Source organism: Styela clava, chromosome 14 (genome assembly GCF_964204865.1).
Source record: "Styela clava chromosome 14, kaStyClav1.hap1.2, whole genome shotgun sequence".
NCBI lineage: Eukaryota > Metazoa > Chordata > Ascidiacea > Stolidobranchia > Styelidae > Styela > Styela clava.
The window spans coordinates 18758284-18779594 of record NC_135263.1 but is presented as its reverse complement, the minus strand read 5'-3'; the positions used below and the strand labels follow the sequence as shown (position 1 = coordinate 18779594).

Sequence of the window (21311 nt, the reverse complement as noted above, 5' to 3'; positions counted from 1 at the left end):
TTAAATATGCAGCATCAAATACATCCGGGTCATTAATAGAGTCCTTTATTAACCACACAGATAATAGACAAATACGACGAGTATATGTAGTCTAAATTAAAACTTATGAACTTTGAATTGGTGCCCATAAATATCATGAAAACAGTTTGAAATGTATTTATATCGTTGAATATATATCTACTGCTAATTAGAAAAAAGTATTATTTTAAGTAAAATATAAAACCTACGAAAATTGCACAAAGGTCCAACCCATCCAGAATTGCAGATACAAGCTGGATTATTCGATGCATTGTAACTTCCTTCAACACACACTGTGCAACAAAATACGTTCATTTGAAAGTTACGTTATTTTAAAGTTAACATAACTGATTTGCAAAATAATCATTTTCTTGTAAACTTTTTAAAATAACTCTAATTGTTTTTGTCGTTTATCGTAGCTTTGTTTTGTTTGATGATTTGAGTCTAACAATGGATAGAACAGATAAATTACATCAACCCAATCTTCCACCAAGTTGATATAATAAACATTGCACTATATTTTTATTTGACAGACTATATATTATATTTCCATCCTAAAAGAGCTTCATTGAATCTGATATTTTTCTATAGGCTCGATGACATATTTGAGCAAATATGTTTTTCACATGCGCATGTCATTCATAATTTAAACTTAGCAATCAGTATACTCACTTATATTACACGCATCTCCGAACCAAGTCGCAGTGCAAGAACAACCTGTCGACGGAGAACTTGTAGGAGATCCGTTGATGCAGTCTACACGTATAAAGAGCAACTGTTACTAATATGTAACATCAGTAGTACGAACTCTTCAAGTATTAGAACAATCGAATATATACAATCGCAATATTACTCCTTATTATGATTTGTGTGTTCTGTTGAAAATGCAGTTATCCCATCTACTGTGTTAACACCTCTTTTGATAATCAAATTCACAGAACAGTTAAGAAAGAAAATTTGACCAAAATAGAAAAGAGAAATATGTTGATGATGCACCACGCAGACATACGTTTGCTGTTACTTACCAGAAAAATCGAAACCATTGCCTGATCCTCCACTAATACTGGTGACACCATTATGTGTGAGTAGTATATGATGTTGCCCAGAATTGGTAAATTACTCCACAATACTCCACAAATACTCCACAATACTCCACAATGCTCTTACTCCACATCCACATTGCTCTACATGGACAGGACATGTTTACTTTTTCGGAAAGGTATTAGAGTATTCGCTAGAGGGGTCAGGGGTGTTTCTCTCTCGCTCGATAAGACCTTGACATGAGAATTGGGAGAGAGAAAAATAGCGCTATTGTTTAATTTTCGCGCTTTAATTGATAAGACTTCGAGGAAATGGTAGAGAGAAAAATCGCGCTATTGTTTAATTTTCGCCCTTTAATTGATAAGACTTCGTCAAACTGGGGAGAGAGAAAAATCGCGTTATTGTTTTAACGGGGTGGAATCGCTTGTCGCGTTATTGTTTAAACGGTGGTGGAATCGCTTGTATAATCGATAAGACTTCGGCGAACTGGGGAAAGAGAAAAATCGCGTTATTACTTTATGGGGGTGTAATTAACCGTATTTTCGCTCTCTTGATCGATAAGACCTCAGCGTGATGAAGTGAGTTACCGTGAATAATTAGATAATAAAACTGCGTGAGAAGATCTGCGCAATCGTTTTGTTTAAATGGAATAGTGTCTTATTATAAACGAAGAAAGAGTTTGTTGAAACTTGATCAAGGCGAGAAAAACATCATGATTGCTTGACCAGCATGATAAACTGTTTACTTTGAAATATTCTGACGCTTATGAAGAAAATAGCAGCAATGTTTGTAAATGAATCTGCGCCATCGTTTTCTTTTAATGGCTTGTGCCGTAAACAACAAGACTTGCTGTGTAGCGCTGTTACACTGTTTGTTTTTATAAAGAATGTAAAAGAGAGAAAAATTATTTACAGAAAAATCTAGTTATTTTTACGATTAAACAAAATCGGAAATATATCACTCCGTGAATTTACAGGGAAATTAACTAAACAGTGGTGATACAGTAAAATGAAACGAAACCTTAAACAAAGGAATAAAAAATGAAATGCGAGTGGGATTGCTGAAATTTTGACGATGAATTTTATCCGGTTATTTGTTAACGTATGCTTTTTTACTAAATATCTCGTTAAATATGATGAAATAGATTCAGCGTGACAAGTAAAACCCCCATCTGGTGCCTATTTTATTGGAATGTTGTTGCGATTATGAATGAAAAGTCGGTTAGGTTTTTAAGGTTTGCAGATTTAATAACAAAACTAACGCAGTATCCACCATTTCGTGTAGTATCAGACCACATAATTTATTTTATACCACTGGTCGTACTATGCGGGGCGGCTTTGTAGTTTTAACATATTGAGACTGTTGTGTGAAAGGTTCCTCAGAAATGAAGGAAGTGTTTTATGCTTTGGCGTGCGATTAATTTTAATGAGTGAAGTAGAAAAGTTTAAATGTTAGTTGAACTGCGGTAATTCTTGCGATGGTATCTAATTATACATCATAAAAATTCAGCATGCGTCAATTTATTAGCGTGTGCATATTTATTAACAAATCTTCAAATGTGGCAAATATTGAATGCTCAGTAATGAACTAATAAAATTATTTTGTTAATACTTCTGACATTTGATACATTGGTATAAATTTTATGTAAAGATAAAATGTTGATTAAGCAGTTCGAACGATTCTTTTTTTGCTTGGATTTTGTTTAGTCGACCAGAATGAAAGTTGTATTCCCCGTAACTGATTTGCTGAAAATTGACAGAGCTGTTTCTATTTTAGTATTTTATTATGATAGAATTAATTTGGCCCCGTATTACACTCGGCAGAGATGTAGCTACGTAATATGCATATGAGTGTAACCATGTTACGATACTAAAATACCGCTATGGTCATGATAAAAATTACAGAGATTTTGTTTTCATTTATGAAACATGTATACAAACAAATGGCGGTTACACACATGTATATATGTCCCGAAAGTTGATATATTCCAAACAGATTGTGAGACATGACTTTATTCAAGTATCTTACATACACGTAACAATATACATATTGGTTTTTTTAAATCCTTTATTATTAAAACATAACTCAGATTATTTAACCGTGATTAATTCGATGACGAATATGATTATCATGTGACAATAATGTAGTATCGCGAAATTATTTTGCACTTAGCTTGATGTGAGTGAGAAGGATTCTGATATTTAGAGTATAGAGTTGTTTCGGTGTATGAGCTGTTCAGTTCCTAAATTTCGTTTCATATGCACGAAAGAGAAGTTACGTAGAGATTTCGCATTATCACAAACGATTAAACAAAATCGGAAATATATCAATCCGTGAATTTATAGGAAAATTAACGAAACAGTGGTGATACTGTAAAATGAAAATAAACTTTAAACAAAGGAATAAAAAATGAAATGCGAGTGGGATTGCTGAAATTTTGACGATGAATTTTATCCGCTTATTTGTTGACGTATGCTTTTTTACTAAATATCTCGTTAAATATGAAGGATATTTAATTATTGTTAAAAGATTGAAAAAGAATTTGAAATATTTTATTTTACTCGAATGTTTTGGTATAATATTAAATTGTTAGACTTTATGTTAATGTGGAAAATATATAAATACTTTTTGAAAATTCATATTGGAAATTCGAAGTGACTTGTGGTGCAGCTTTCGTATATCTGAAGAGAAATATTGTTGTCTACTGATTTGTTTTTATAAGTTTGATGAAGTTGTTTATGAGGTGTTAAGAAGCGGTATGAAGGTAAATCGTTTGCTTTGTAGCGTATAATTGCTACACATTACATGTTGCATTGGAGTTGCGGAGTTGTTCATGGCGGGCCTCTAAACTCGGTATGGGGGTATTTTATCATTTATATTTAGCATAACGGTTTGTACATAAAAAATTACTCAACTGCGTCCAAAATGTAGAGCCACGAGATTATTTGTGACGTCGCTTATAGGAGATATGATCGTAATTTCATGTATTCGCGCCTGGACGTTGAAGTGCATTTTTGATAAATTTTGATGAAATTGCTCATGGCAGCGTTTATGAACTCTATAAGGGAATTTCAGCGTTTATGTTCAAACATATTGTTGCAGTGCATTGAAGATTATTCTGTTATAATAAACTTAATTTTATAATTTCGTGAAGTTGTGTGTAGCGTTGTTTTTAAAAATACATTGTAACGCGTTTACCATCTACCGGTAATTCAATAAAGAAGATCAAATCAGAATAAGGTTGAGATGTTTAATATTTTGGTATTATGCTCAGATTAGATTACTGATAACATTTTACCCAATTTAGGTTTTTAATTTTATACGTTTCATCTCCGCATAATAAAATTGGATTTTTCCAACTTGTTGCGGTAACAAATACGGTTGCTTTCAGTAAACATCATTGAAAAGTAAAATAAAATCAGTACATGGTAAACACTTTAAAATCGTAATTCTAAATATAGAAGATACTGTTATTTATATTGTAGTATAAGGCCTTTATCGTTGTCCGAGAACATTTCTCAACTATTTTAAAATTAAATTTAATATACATGAAAGATTGGATGATTAAAAATTTGTAACGGGTTTTGATTCATGCCGCCCAAGTGCGTAGTTCTAAATTTTGAATTTTCAATGTAGATCGATTATTTGTCATGTAGCTTTATTTTTGAGTCAATATGACATTGTATTGATATTTAATTCATAATGTCATTGTTGCTTCATATTGAAATGCATTTTTGATATATGTTTATCAGTTAATTACTCGGTTGTTGTAATGTATGATTATTTACGATTAATATTATTTTTTATCAAATGTATATTCGCACGTTATTAGTAAAATGACTAAATGATTTCAAATAAACTTTTTGTGATAAAAAAATGTAAAATGCTGAAAGTGCAGTCAATATCTCGGTGTAATGGAAATATTTCAAATGTTTCTGTTTTAATGTATGATTACTTACGGTTAATATTATATTTTATTAAATGTATATTCGCACGTTATTTCTGTAAAGTAAAATGATTATGAATTATTAAATGATTTCAAATAAACTTTTAATGATAAAAAAAAATGTAAAATGCTGAAAGTGTAGGCAATTTATCAGTTAATATTTCGGAGTAATGGAAATATTTCAAATGTTTCTGTTGTAGTGTATGATTATTTTTTTTTTTTTCATAGAATGAATGCTCGCACGTTATATCTGTAAAGTAAAATAATTATACATTGCTAAAAAGCTTTCATAATAAACTTTTTTTATGATAACAAAATGTAAAATGCTGAACATGTAGGTAATTTATCAGTTAATATCTCGGAGTAATAGAAATACTTCGAATGTTTCTGTTGTAATGTATGATTATTTACGGTTGATAATATTTTTATAGAATGAATACCAGCACGTTATTTCTGTAAAGTAAAATAAGCATACATTGCCAAAAAGCTTTTACAATAAACTTTTTTATGATAATAAAATGTTGAATATGTAGGCAATTTATCAGTCGGACCTCTTGAAGTATGCGCACCAAGATGGCGCACAACCTGAACCTGATCTCGGAGTAATAGAAATATTTCAAATGTTTCTGTTGTAATGTACGATTATTTGAGCCTAATAATACTTTTCATAGAATTAATACTCGTACGTTATTTCTACAAAGTAAAATAATTATGAATAATAATATTGAATATTAATAAATGTGTTTTAGGAATACATCTACGCCTTTACTTTTATGTCACATTATTTTTAATAATTGAGATCATGGTAATGTTTTAAAGTATGTGTGGGGTTTAAAAAGATTAAATATTTAATTAATAAATGATAAAGAGGGTACAAATCTACAACTTCAGTGAATTCGGTTTTTGTTTTAATCCGGGCTATTTGAAGTTTAACATGTTTTCAATTGAGCCGCAGTCTTATTTTTTAAACTATCTGGAGTCAAAATTGCAGAGCATCGATGAAGATTATCATGTATAACTTCTGATTAAGACTGCAAAACCATTACTTTTACTGAGCGTTCTTAATAGTTATGCATACACTAATATTTTTCGGCCAAAAGTTGAAATCGATTTTTTCAAAACACAGAGTCATAGTTGACATTTTTTTCCCACAGTCGGAACCAGAATTTTATTTCGAACTGCACCCGGAGTTGATCATAAATTTTCACTGACTTTGCAGCTCTGGTTTTGAATAATATTATAATGGGTAGCTGATTTAACTAGATAATTTTTTGTTTTCTGTTCAAGTATGTTACCTGTCCGTGTTTGTTTGTTCAAGCTGCTACGCATAATAAAAATATAGAATATAAGATTCCTCCATAGCAATGTAAGATATGATGTCATTGGATCAAGAAATAATTCGATATTGTATTATCATCTCACGCATATTTGTAGGATTCACTTGTAACTGAAAATGAATGATATAGAATCACAAATGAAAAAAGTTAAAATTTGAATTTAAACTCAACATATCACGTTGTTTCACAATAACATTGGTAAATGTCACCTTATTCACATAAAGTCAGATGTATAGTGAATACGTATAAAATAATAAAGCTCTGTTTTAATTTCATTTATTTCTTTACATATAGGCTAAAAGTTTTTATAACGCAGCTTTTGAAATTGAGAATATATAAATGTAAAAAATTATCGGAAAAATTCAATAGTATATTTCTGCTTGTGAATAGTAAAATCGTTACCTATTAACGAAAAAGTGTACATTATATTGTAGTATTAAAATAATTTTATTTCAAGTTGGCGAGTGTTTTCACTTGATGCTAAATTTTTAATACTTTGCAACGGTATGTCACTAGATTAAAGAAGTATGTATGTAGTTTCAACGTAAAACAATTTTATAAATGATGAATAAAAAACCCACATTTTTAACACACGTGAATCATTGAAAACGAGTGAAACAAGATTGAGAAAAATGAAAAGTTCAAGCAGCTCGGGGCATTAATTAATGTTTTAAAAGTTTCATTGTTTTAAAAAATATACACTCAGTGAAAATGAAAACGGTTATGAATTAAAAAAAAGTTTTAGTATTCCAAAGAATTAACGTGTGACTATTACGCACAGTTTAATATTATGTATTTCGAACCTAATGGATTTTTTTTTCAACTATTGAGTAAGTTGTTAACAACTATGCGCATACGGCATATTACCTTTTGAGTTTGTTTCGTTAAAATTTACATTCATATTCAGTAACAGTTATTGAAAAAAATTGGCAAGAACAAAAACGTACAATTTATAAATTAAAAATGTGTGCCGTAAATTATATATCAGCTAATCATATGTTAAGGGATTATATGTACAAGACGAGTAGCGTGACAAACATAATATGTAAAACTGCTGCAATTTGTAAGAACAATGACTCGTGCTGTACATGTGCGTGACACTGCACGGAAAAACCAGTTATTGTGGACCGTGTGTGTTCCTCATAGTACAAAACTATTGTTTAAATATAATTAATAAATATAACTGTTAGAAATAAATTTTCATACTTAATTAATACCTTTCAGAACTTTATTTAGAATAATTAGCAAAAAACGCGTGATTGTAAAACTGACTTGTATTTGTTATATATCGTTCACGCTTAAAATTTAAAATATATCGTACATATAATATATGTTGAAACTGTGCTGTTTTAAAAATGTTTTGGTGTTTAAAAAAGTAATAAAGTGAACTATTATTAAAACATCATGATGATGGATTTTCCTTTCTTAAAATGAGAAAGTATGTAAGGCGAAAGACTTTAGCGCACGGTTTCATGTGTAAGTTGAATTGGGTAAAAAAGTACGGCATGAAATAAGTTTTTTTCTGCAAACTGAAATTCTCATACTTGGTTTAATAGAATGTTTCATACTAAAAAATATCCATCAAAACATTTTTATTCCACTGTCGGACCAATATGAATTGAATATAAACATGAAATGAGATGAAACCATTAATAACGTTTCAATCAATTAGGTTCAATAGACGCAAATAAATAAATATTGCGTTAAAAATGAATTAAGAAAAATAAATAAACATAGTACAATTTACAAATTTAACGTATTTGAAAAAAAGATTATGAATTTAAAAATTTATGCAAAAACAGAAAATTAAGCGAAACTAGTGTGAAGAAAAAAAAAATATTGAATAATGCGTTAAAACATTACATTTTATGTTTACTGTAAAGTTTTTCTGAGATTCTTTGTCTCAGTTTAAAGTATATACTTCACAATTTATTGAGAGATTGAAGCGCAGTTCAGTTTTATTTACATTATGCAACAATTGTCAGTGAACTTTTAAGTCCGATTGGATGCAATAATTTTTTTAAATCCTTTACTTACATTACTTTACACATGTAAGTGTCATGATATAACCGAATAAATTGATCTTCACACATTTTAATTTATAAATTGTACGTTTTTGTTCCTGCCAATTTTTTTCAATAACTGTTACTGAAAATGAATGTAAATTTTAACGAAACAAACTCAAAAGGTAATATGCGGTATGCGGATAGTTGTTAACAACTTACTCAATAGTTGAAAAAAAAATCCATTTGGTTCGAAATACATAATATTAAACTGTGCGTAATAGTCACACGTTACATTTTAATTTATAAATTGTACGTTTTTGTTCTTGCCAATTTTTTTCAATAACTGTTACTGAATATGAATGTAAATTTTAACGAAACAAACTCAAAAGGTAATATGCCGTATGCGCATAGTTGTTAACAACTTACTCAATAGTTGAAAAAAAAAATCCATTAGGTTCGAAATACATAATATTAAACTGTGCGTAATAGTCACACGTTAATTCTTTGGAATACTAAAACTTTTTTTTTAATTCATAACCGTTTTCATTTTCACTGAGTGTATATTTTTTAAAACAATGAAACTTTTAAAACATTAATTAATGCCCCGAGCTGCTTGAACTTTTCATTTTTCTCAATCTTGTTTCACTCGTTTTCAATGATTCACGTGTGTTAAAAATGTGGGTTTTTTATTCATCATTTATAAAATTGTTTTACGTTGAAACTACATACATACTTCTTTAATCTAGTGACATACCGTTGCAAAGTATTAAAAATTTAGCATCAAGTGAAAACACTCGCCAACTTGAAATAAAATTATTTTAATACTACAATATAATGTACACTTTTTCGTTAATAGGTAACGATTTTACTATTCACAAGCAGAAATATACTATTGAATTTTTCCGATAATTTTTTACATTTATATATTCTCAATTTCAAAAGCTGCGTTATAAAAACTTTTAGCCTATATGTAAAGAAATAAATGAAATTAAAACAGAGCTTTATTATTTTATACGTATTCACTATACATCTGACTTTATGTGAATAAGGTGACATTTACCACTGTTATTGTGAAACAACGTGATATGTTGAGTTTAAATTCAAATTTTAACTTTTTTCATTTGTGATTCTATATCATTCATTTTCAGTTACAAGTGAATCCTACAAATATGCGTGAGATGATAATACAATATCGAATTATTTCTTGATCCAATGACATCATATCTTACATTGCTATGGAGGAATCTTATATTCTATATTTTTATTATGCGTAGCAGCTTGAACAAACAAACACGGACAGGTAACATACTTGAACAGAAAACAAAAAATTATCTAGTTAAATCAGCTACCCATTATAATATTATTCAAAACCAGAGCTGCAAAGTCAGTGAAAATTTATGATCAACTCCGGGTGCAGTTCGAAATAAAATTCTGGTTCCGACTGTGGGAAAAAAATGTCAACTATGACTCTGTGTTTTGAAAAAATCGATTTCAACTTTTGGCCGAAAAATATTAGTGTATGCATAACTATTAAGAACGCTCAGTAAAAGTAATGGTTTTGCAGTCTTAATCAGAAGTTATACATGATAATCTTCATCGATGCTCTGCAATTTTGACTCCAGATAGTTTAAAAAATAAGACTGCGGCTCCATTGAAAACATGTTAAACTTCAAATAGCCCGGATTAAAACAAAAACCGAATTCACTGAAGTTGTAGATTTGTACCCTCTTTATCATTTATTAATTAAATATTTAATCTTTTTAAACCCCACACATACTTTAAAACATTACCATGATCTTAATTATTAAAAATAATGTGACATAAAAGTAAAGGCGTAGATGTATTCCTAAAACACATTTATTAATATTCAATATTATTATTCATAATTATTTTACTTTGTAGAAATAACGTACGAGTATTAATTCTATGAAAAGTATTATTAGGCTCAAATAATCGTACATTACAACAGAAACATTTGAAATATTTCTATTACTCCGAGATCAGGTTCAGGTTGTGCGCCATCTTGGTGCGCATACTTCAAGAGGTCCGACTGATAAATTGCCTACATTTTCAACATTTTATTATCATAAAAAAGTTTATTGTAAAAGCTTTTTGGCAATGTATGCTTATTTTACTTTACAGAAATAACGTGCTGGTATTCATTCTATAAAAATATTATCAACCGTAAATAATCATACATTACAACAGAAACATTCGAAGTATTTCTATTACTCCGAGATATTAACTGATAAATTACCTACATGTTCAGCATTTTACATTTTGTTATCATAAAAAAAGTTTATTATGAAAGCTTTTTAGCAATGTATAATTATTTTACTTTACAGATATAACGTGCGAGCATTCATTCTATGAAAAATAATATTAATAATCATACACTACAACAGAAACATTTGAAATATTTCCATTACTCCGAAATATTAACTGATAAATTGCCTACACTTTCAGCATTTTACATTTTTTTTTATCATTAAAAGTTTATTTGAAATCATTTAATAATTCATAATCATTTTACTTTACAGAAATAACGTGCGAATATACATTTAATAAAATATAATATTAACCGTAAGTAATCATACATTAAAACAGAAACATTTGAAATATTTCCATTACACCGAGATATTGACTGCACTTTCAGCATTTTACATTTTTTTATCACAAAAAGTTTATTTGAAATCATTTAGTCATTTTACTAATAACGTGCGAATATACATTTGATAAAAAATAATATTAATCGTAAATAATCATACATTACAACAACCGAGTAATTAACTGATAAACATATATCAAAAATGCATTTCAATATGAAGCAACAATGACATTATGAATTAAATATCAATACAATGTCATATTGACTCAAAAATAAAGCTACATGACAAATAATCGATCTACATTGAAAATTCAAAATTTAGAACTACGCACTTGGGCGGCATGAATCAAAACCCGTTACAAATTTTTAATCATCCAATCTTTCATGTATATTAAATTTAATTTTAAAATAGTTGAGAAATGTTCTCGGACAACGATAAAGGCCTTATACTACAATATAAATAACAGTATCTTCTATATTTAGAATTACGATTTTAAAGTGTTTACCATGTACTGATTTTATTTTACTTTTCAATGGTGTTTACTGAAAGCAACCGTATTTGTTACCGCAACAAGTTGGAAAAATCCAATTTTATTATGCGGAGATGAAACGTATAAAATTAGTTGTTTTACATTCACCTAAATTGGGTAAAATGTTATCAGTAATCTAATCTGAGCATAATACCAAAATATTAAACATCTCAACCTTATTCTGATTTGATCTTCTTTATTGAATTACCGGTAGATGGTAAACGCGTTACAATGTATTTTTAAAAACAACGCTACACACAACATCACGAAATTATAAAATTAAGTTTATTATAACAGAATAATCTTCAATGCACTGCAACAATATGTTTGAACATAAACGCTGAAACTCCCTTATAGAGTTCATAAACGCTGCCATGACCAATTTCATCAAAATTTATCAAAAATGCACTTCAACGTCCAGGCGCGAATACATGAAATTACGATCATATCTCCCATAAGCGACGTCACAAATAATCTCGTGGCTCTACATTTTGGACGCAGTTGAGTAATTTTTTATGTACAAACCGTTATGCTAAATATAAATGATAAAATACCCCCATACCGAGTTTAGAGGCCCGCCATGAACAACTCCGCAACTCCAATGCAACATGTAATGTGTAGCAATTATACGCTACAAAGCAAACGATTTACCTTCATACCGCTTCTTAACACCTCATAAACAACTTCATCAACTTATAAAAACAAATCAGTAGACAACAATATTTCTCTTCAGATATACGAAAGCTGCACCACAAGTCACTTCGAATTTCCAATATGAATTTTCAAAAAGTATTTATATATTTTCCACATTAACATAAAGTCTAACAATTTAATATTATACCAAAACATTCAAGTAAAATAAAATATTTCAAATTCTTTTTCAATCTTTTAACAATAATTAAATATCCTTCATATTTAACGAGATATTTAGTAAAAAAGCATACGTCAACAAATAAGCGGATAAAATTCATCGTCAAAATTTCAGCAATCCCACTCGCATTTCATTTTTTATTCCTTTGTTTAAAGTTTATTTTCATTTTACAGTATCACCACTGTTTAGTTAATTTTCCTATAAATTCACGGATTGATATATTTCCGATTTTGTTTAATCGTTTGTGATAATGCGAAATCTCTACGTAACTTCTCTTTCGTGCATATGAAACGAAATTTAGGAACTGAACAGCTCATACACCGAAACAACTCTATACTCTAAATATCAGAATCCTTCTCACTCACATCAAGCTAAGTGCAAAATAATTTCGCGATACTACATTATTGTCACATGATAATCATATTCGTCATCGAATTAATCACGGTTAAATAATCTGAGTTATGTTTTAATAATAAATGATTTAAAAAAACCAATATGTATATTGTTACGTGTATGTAAGATACTTGAATAAAGTCATGTCTCACAATCTGTTTGGAATATATCAACTTTCGGGACATATATACATGTGTGTAACCGCCATTTGTTTGTATACATGTTTCATAAATGAAAACAAAATCTCTGTAATTTTTATCATGACCATAGCGGTATTTTAGTATCGTAACATGGTTACACTCATATGCATATTACGTAGCTACATCTCTGCCGAGTGTAATACGGGGCCAAATTAATTCTATCATAATAAAATACTAAAATAGAAACAGCTCTGTCAATTTTCAGCAAATCAGTTACGGGGAATACAACTTTCATTCTGGTCGACTAAACAAAATCCAAGCAAAAAAAGAATCGTTCCAACTGCTTAATCAACATTTTATCTTTACATAAAATTTATACCAATGTATCAAATGTCAGAAGTATTAACAAAATAATTTTATTAGTTCATTACTGAGCATTCAATATTTGCCACATTTGAAGATTTGTTAATAAATATGCACACGCTAATAAATTGACGCATGCTGAATTTTTATGATGTATAATTAGATACCATCGCAAGAATTACCGCAGTTCAACTAACATTTAAACTTTTCTACTTCACTCATTAAAATTAATCGCACGCCAAAGCATAAAACACTTCCTTCATTTCTGAGGAACCTTTCACACAACAGTCTCAATATGTTAAAACTACAAAGCCGCCCCGCATAGTACGACCAGTGGTATAAAATAAATTATGTGGTCTGATACTACACGAAATGGTGGATACTGCGTTAGTTTTGTTATTAAATCTGCAAACCTTAAAAACCTAACCGACTTTTCATTCATAATCGCAACAACATTCCAATAAAATAGGCACCAGATGGGGGTTTTACTTGTCACGCTGAATCTATTTCATCATATTTAACGAGATATTTAGTAAAAAAGCATACGTTAACAAATAACCGGATAAAATTCATCGTCAAAATTTCAGCAATCCCACTCGCATTTCATTTTTTATTCCTTTGTTTAAGGTTTCGTTTCATTTTACTGTATCACCACTGTTTAGTTAATTTCCCTGTAAATTCACGGAGTGATATATTTCCGATTTTGTTTAATCGTAAAAATAACTAGATTTTTCTGTAAATAATTTTTCTCTCTTTTACATTCTTTATAAAAACAAACAGTGTAACAGCGCTACACAGCAAGTCTTGTTGTTTACGGCACAAGCCATTAAAAGAAAACGATGGCGCAGATTCATTTACAAACATTGCTGCTATTTTCTTCATAAGCGTCAGAATATTTCAAAGTAAACAGTTTATCATGCTGGTCAAGCAATCATGATGTTTTTCTCGCCTTGATCAAGTTTCAACAAACTCTTTCTTCGTTTATAATAAGACACTATTCCATTTAAACAAAACGATTGCGCAGATCTTCTCACGCAGTTTTATTATCTAATTATTCACGGTAACTCACTTCATCACGCTGAGGTCTTATCGATCAAGAGAGCGAAAATACGGTTAATTACACCCCCATAAAGTAATAACGCGATTTTTCTCTTTCCCCAGTTCGCCGAAGTCTTATCGATTATACAAGCGATTCCACCACCGTTTAAACAATAACGCGACAAGCGATTCCACCCCGTTAAAACAATAACGCGATTTTTCTCTCTCCCCAGTTTGACGAAGTCTTATCAATTAAAGGGCGAAAATTAAACAATAGCGCGATTTTTCTCTCTACCAATTCCTCGAAGTCTTATCAATTAAAGCGCGAAAATTAAACAATAGCGCTATTTTTCTCTCTCCCAATTCTCATGTCAAGGTCTTATCGAGCGAGAGAGAAACACCCCTGACCCCTCTAGCGAATACTCTAATACCTTTCCGAAAAAGTAAACATGTCCTGTCCATGTAGAGCAATGTGGATGTGGAGCAATGTTGAGTAAGAGCATTGTGGAGTATTGTGGAGTATTTGTGGAGTATTGTGGAGTAATTTACCAATTCTGGGCAACATCATATACTACTCGTGTGCTTCCACAAAATCCCGACTGGCCTAGGCGTTTATTCACAATTACGTCCCCTCCGTCAGCAGCTGGAATGAAACATATGCATATTTCGTTCATGAATTAGAAATGATTTTGTAGGATAAATTTGTGAGCTATCAAACGGGTTCTATGTATTGAGTATGAACGTTGTCACTGGATTACTTGGCGCCTTATATTTCATTATTTATCATATCTTTCATGAGTAAATTACTCGAACGATTTCGGTTATTATTTTTTTCATATTCACACTTCGTAAAATCGATATCTGCAATTTTAATAATGTTTAAAAACAAGATGAGACTCACCAGTTATCTGTCCATCATGAATAGCTGCAAGGCATATTGGTGTTCCGTCCTTGAAGATTTCGTCTACCACGATATCAACCAAGTTCGAGCTGCAGTTAGTCGGGTATGTGTATCGAACTGAGTTCAAGATGTGCGCCATCTTGGTACGCATACTTCAGGAGGTCCGAAAATTGTTTATTCCTTGCATGACACCAATCTGAACAGAATTAAAAAGTAATATATTAGAGATAAACATTGGAGAGGGCTGGACATTATGTTGCCCGCGTGCATAACGCAAAATCTCCATTTTAACAAGAATCAATTGTTTTATATATAAACAATAACATGATTCTTTCGTAATCGATTTTTTTTAAGTTTTTCATAATATTCGCTGTTATCAAACAAAGGTGAATGGTGCCTAAATATTTTTCTGTGCTGTGCAAAAAAGTCATCTTTATTTTAATAATCTTAATTTTAATAATATTATTACTGTAGATGGTAGCAGCTACTTGCATGTAAAGATTTTATAATTATGAAACCCCATATAATAGCTTACGGAATTGTAGTATGCAGAGTGGGAGGTGAGTCACAACATTTCAGCTATATATATATATTGGTTATTCAATTTTTTTTTCAATAAAGTAGTGGCGTTGTACAATTGTACAAAGTTTTCTGTTGTTTTTGACTTTCTACATATACAGCTGATTTATGGCCCGGCAAACTTATCAGTATCACCTGGAGCTGCAGCAGCGTGTATTGCGGCAGCACAAATCAGGGAATCCGGTTGAAAATCAATAGGTACAGCATACACATCTCCGATATCACTATTTGCGGGTCATTCGAAAGTGGAAACACCTTCCCCAAAATCTCTTTTCGCATCCTGCTGATTGCAAAGCTGTAAATATATATATATATAGAACTTTATAGTCTCAGAAAATTCAAGACCATCCTTTAAGCAGACTTGTGGAAGCAATCTCACATAAAAAACCGAGACCATATTTTTATGGATTAGTGTGTGAATAAATACGTACTGGATCGGTAATGTCAATTTTTTTAGAACTCATAATAGAATGGGAAGTTAATATTGCGCTTTCTGATTAGATTTTTTTGCCATCCCAATGACAAACAGTGCTGAGAATAATTTACACCCATTACTTTATGCGAAGAAACAGCTTAGGACTTGCTCTCAACACATCTACTGACTAAAATTGCCAACTTTTGGCCAAAAATAATATTGTGATTATAAACAATGAGAGATAAGTTTCACATACAATATATATATATAATTGATTTTTCTCACCATCAGTTGCCAGAGCATATAATGGGATAACCAAAACAACAATTGTAAACATTGTTCATAGATGAATCGTAACACTTTTTAATACCGACAAGTCTGTAACCGGAATCTAGCTGAATTCGTTATCAATATGCTAGAAAAAAGGGCAATGGCCTCATTGAATATTACATTTTGTATTTTTAAATACGGGCGAAAAAAAATTGCGCACGGCCACTAATCATGAGATGAAAGCACTCATATTCCAAAGTGTATAAATATTACAAATTGATTTTTCATTCCAGCGATGAAACCTTTGCATCATTTTCCAGTGTTGTGAATACAATGAAAGAAGAAATGTCTAGTAATAATCGGCAGACTAGATCCTAATTACTAGAAAACGAAGAACGGGTATATTTGTTAGCTTGAATTGTAAAGGATATGAGAAATCAATTATTCTTGTCTTTTTCTATTCGTATTGCTATAAATCTTGGGTCACCAACACGTCGATCGCAATGGACTGGTCGATTGCCACGTCTCGACTGGTCGATTGTGTCTGATGTTGAGTGAATTTAATAGCATACACCCAAAAAATGCAACGCCTGTTGTGTATTTTGAAACAGGGCGAATATAGTACATCAGAGCATATAACTAAGTAACAATAATTGTAACTGTAACATATGAAAGTTTCGCCGCTGCCAAGGTGTAGAAATGAACTTGCCGAATATCTTGTGTCGTGACTGAGAAATGATTCTACAATATTGTCGGCAGTACGCGACAGCGATTTGTTGGGAGAGAATCGTTTTAGAACAATTGTTTTAAATTAATTTTTTGCCTGGTTTGTTCAAAATGGCTGTACTATTTGATTTTTTTGTATTAAATAGGTTGAAGAAAAATGGATGTAAAAACTTGCCAAGCGCTTCTTATTTGCAATAAATCTTTCAAAGCACCACAAATGTCGCTCATACACATCTTCTCAAGCTGCAGTTCAGTGGTTTGCGCAATAAGACGCAACCGATAAGCCTTTACGTGAACGACCCTGCCCTTTGAAAGGGGGTGGGACGGAGTACGTATTCCCGGTGATTGAGGACTCCTAGTAGTTGAGGCGATGGTGTTTTAAGTGAACTGACAACGTTGTTGACATCCTCGTATTCGGATCAGTGTTCAATTTCTTTTAAGCAATTTAAATCGGAATCGGAAGTAGAAGATTCACATACCTCATCAACTGCTTCAGCAGGTTGGACGACATTCTGGGTTTGTTCATGTGAGCCTGTTTGTATGGGTCTTCTCTGTCGAGGGTTATTCCATCCATTTGTCGAGCGCGGTATAGTCACTCTTTCTTCGTTGGCAATCTTTTTGAATGTGACCCGTTGCGTTGCAATAATTGCAAACAGCCTTGTTCTGACATTCGCAATATAAGTGCCCGGTTGTTAGGCAATTCCCACAGAGGTGTGGTTTTGCACTTGATGCCATCCACTTTTACGTATTCTATCAGGCAGTGTTTTATGAAGCCGTCGATGAGAAACTAGGTGTGTCCGTTGTAAATTTGGGTCCCTCGGTGACACTTCTTCATGGAATTTCTCACTGTTCCACAGTCTAACTTGTTGATCTTCTTGACAGCCCTGGTGCACGAGGTTCATCTGTAACTCCCCGTATTGGAATTCGAATTGGAGCTTCACTTGGCAATGATACGACGATGGTACTCTTAGCTGTTCGTATCTGGCCACCTGCAGAGGAAAGAAAACTCTTCCGGCAACTGGCATTTCCCAAGCTTCCTTTTGACCTTCAAAGAGCCTCTTTATTTGCTCAAAAACCTCTTCTGTTGACGCGTCGTCTTTGAGGAATTGCATCACTGTTGAGAAGTCCTGGTATTCAGGAAGAGAATCTTCTGCAGCAGGAGTCGGAGAGGCGACGTAATTCATCTTCTCTGTCTTATAGTAGATCATTTCGCTGTCGAGGGCCTAACCCAGTGAAGGGTTGCCTTGATCAAACAGCGAAAAAATAGAAACATTTTATCTGATGTACTACAGGCATGCAGTGTTGGCATACTAGATTACATTTACATTGAATCTTGATAAATTACACTGTCTGAAATGCCCTATAACATTAGCTGTCGGCCTACAACCTGATTTCTCACCTTACAACGCTATTTGTCTTTCAACTCCTGCCTAACTTATCACTGCTGCCCGGGCTATTTTCAAATTATATATTTGTTATTTGTTCAAAAGTGAAAAACTACTACGTGTTGAAGATTTACTAACATTAGAGATTTGCACATTGATGTTTTTATCTTCTACTGGTAAGTATGGAACCCGTATCCTAATCCTAATAGTATTAAAAGCTCGAAAACGACGTCCGAATTTAGATCCAAGCTTAAGAGACATTTATCGGAATTCTATTAGATTTAGTGAGTTAAGGACATCCTACTTTTCCGACATTACTTTTCAGATACAAAGGGTACATAGCAGAAAAGAACTACAGCGATGAAACATACCCCCAATCGATTAACAATGTCATCATGAAACAAACCTCCATTGATCGGAAAACAAGTTTCGAGACCCCACGGATCTATTGTCTCTCTATCTTGCATAGTTTTATTGTTCACTTACTTCCTTCGCTGTATCGTAAATTATGCAAACTAGGTCATTCATTAAAAATTCATAATTATCATGCTGGGACATGGCGGCAATAAATTTTACACAATAGCGCTGAAAATGGCCGCATTTTATGCCAGACTCTCTATTGTTCCCATATGTTTGGTCCAGTGCAAACTATGAAACTCAGGTTTACCAAAGGTTTTCTACATTAAGCTTTTTTAAAATTTTCTCGTGTCGTGGCCCCATCCAACGTTGGTTTCTGGCAATTTTATATCCCGAACAAATCTTTACCTGTTTCGTGAGACCAATGACATTAAACAACATGATGCGCAACTCCGGCATTTTTGTCCGAAGATCGTATTCGATAGCACGCTCCAATGCACATACTTGACGAGACGAAAACGAGCGGATGTGTGCTGCTTTCAAGGCGTAGCACGAATGGTGTTCGTGCCTGCTTTGACAGTTGTTGTCGATTTTAATGATATTTTCGAAAGTTGGGGTAAAAAGAAATCGATAAAAGGTAAGGTGAATACTATTGTTGTATATCACACCCGGGCATCGCACTGTTAAGTACATGTGGGAAAGCCAGCCGTTGTCAAATACTACGAAGTTATTAATTCAGTACGGTACGTAGTTGCCCATTTGCCGAAATTACATATTTACTTACTCCTTATGGTTTCAAATAGTTCATGCACCTCCAGTTAGATTTTTTTAATCAGTGAGGATATATACTCATTGTTGATTGCTGCTCATTGTAACATACTATTACGCATTCACTTTTATTTGCGTATTGAATCAAAGTGTTAACAAGTTCACCTAACATTTCACTCATACCGGTCTATATTGTATAGTCTGATTTCTCAAGTATTTGGAGCCACGAATGCTTGTAATTTTCTGACTAAACCCTTTTATTAGTTGGTTTATTTTTCAAAATTCAGTAAAATATTTTTTAAATAAAACATGAGATATTGGATTTATTAGCTTTTCCATTCTGAATCATATAGACTGCTTTATTTATTCTTAACGAAAATTAATAAATCTCCTCTCTTTCTTCAGATGTGAAAGTTGTGGACAAACCTGTCTAAGCATTGTGAGACTCTTGCAGCACAAGAGGCAATAGCAGAAATAGTAAGTATATCAATCAAGAAATTAAGCCGACATAAAGCAAAACTTTCAACTATTCGTCTAATCTCAATTTCCTATTATTTATTCACAGGACAACTATAGCAGACGAGGAGATATCAGAAGTCTGGCGACATATCAGTGACAGTGTGATTCCAAGAAATATAATGCAATTGAAAATAGAAAATTGCAATAGAAAAGCAACCTATGGAGGCATGCAAAGACATTTGACCCTCCGGTAGAGTTGTGTATGGCCCCCACATCCTGCAGGGCTTGAGGAAAATAACTAAAAATTTCAAAGCGTAAGATTGCATAAGCGGTCTTATTTATAAAAAGGCACAAAACACGCCAGACATACTTAAAACAGCTTTGGAAATGAGGATTACGGGTACCTCACTGCACCTGTGTTATATTTGGTTCATCAACTTTTGGTAGTACTATAGAAGAAATTCCGGAAGGGGTATAATCATCATTCATGATAAAATACTATCATATATTTTTTGAACAACTTCAATCTAGACCAGGGATCTCAAACTCGCGGCCCAGAGAACTTCCAGTGCGGCCCTCGAACGCTTAACAATAATTGTAATAGTATTTTGGAAGTTTTTTTTTTATCTAAATGTAATAGATTTTTCAAACCTTCTAAAGTGAAATTGATTATTCACACAGAAAACAATTTACTGAAAGTAGTTTTGGAATATTAATTTTTTTTGTCCACATTTTGACCCAATTAAGAATACACATCAAGCTAGCAAAAGAATACTTGAATAAAACACTTGAGTAATTAAATTAAACGCAAAGTACACGAAGAAGGTGGCATTTTCGAAGAAAATGGGACCTGTAACATTTCTGCTCTCCACAAAATTCTGAAGCACATTGTTTAATTTGTCATATTTCCATCAATACAATCAAAAAACACAATAAGCTCAGCAGTCAATATGACAAATTCGAAGACCAACTTCGAACAGAAAATTTCCATGTGTTTGTATATTAATATAATTATACAACGACTTAGTTACTAAAAATCAATATCAATAATAATTCAAGCAATCCTATGCCACGCAATGTAGTGCGAAATGTCTTGTCGAAAAAATCAGTCATTTGTTTTTTTACTGATCTATACATGAAATGATAAAAGTAACTTTTTT

The 21311-nt window shown here is 31.9% G+C and overlaps 1 protein-coding gene across 2 annotated transcripts; it reads right to left on the bottom strand.

Annotated features, from left to right (window-relative positions):
- Positions 1 to 8: 8 nt before the first annotated feature.
- Positions 9 to 18721, bottom strand: LOC120341066 (uncharacterized). Of its 2 annotated transcripts, XM_078120151.1 has the most exons (5): positions 16472 to 16982; positions 15907 to 16066; positions 15193 to 15388; positions 691 to 774; positions 9 to 311 (listed from the first exon to the last, which is right to left on the bottom strand). In XM_078120151.1, the coding sequence occupies exons 3-5, from the start codon at positions 15341 to 15343 to the stop codon at positions 184 to 186; spliced, it is 363 nt and encodes a 120-aa protein (XP_077976277.1). In that variant the 5' UTR covers positions 15344 to 15388; positions 15907 to 16066; positions 16472 to 16982; the 3' UTR covers positions 9 to 183. The 2 variants fall into 2 exon arrangements, 1 of the variants encoding a protein (XP_077976277.1); XR_013480391.1 differs by lacking the exons at positions 9 to 311; positions 691 to 774; positions 16472 to 16982 and adding exons at positions 14868 to 14934; positions 17662 to 18721.
- Between the last annotated feature and the right edge of the window lie 2590 nt (positions 18722 to 21311).

Excerpts from the sequence above, each read along its gene's own strand:
- LOC120341066 (XM_078120151.1), bottom strand. The coding sequence starts at position 15,343 with ATGCGTACCAAGATGGCGCACATCTTGAACTCAGTTCGATACACATAC. Across the intron at positions 775-15,192 it reads TCATGATGGACAGATAACTG|ACTGCATCAACGGATCTCCT; the intron begins GTGAGTCTCATC and ends TTATACGTGTAG. Across the intron at positions 312-690 it reads CGGAGATGCGTGTAATATAA|TGTGTGTTGAAGGAAGTTAC; the intron begins GTGAGTATACTG and ends TTTGTTGCACAG.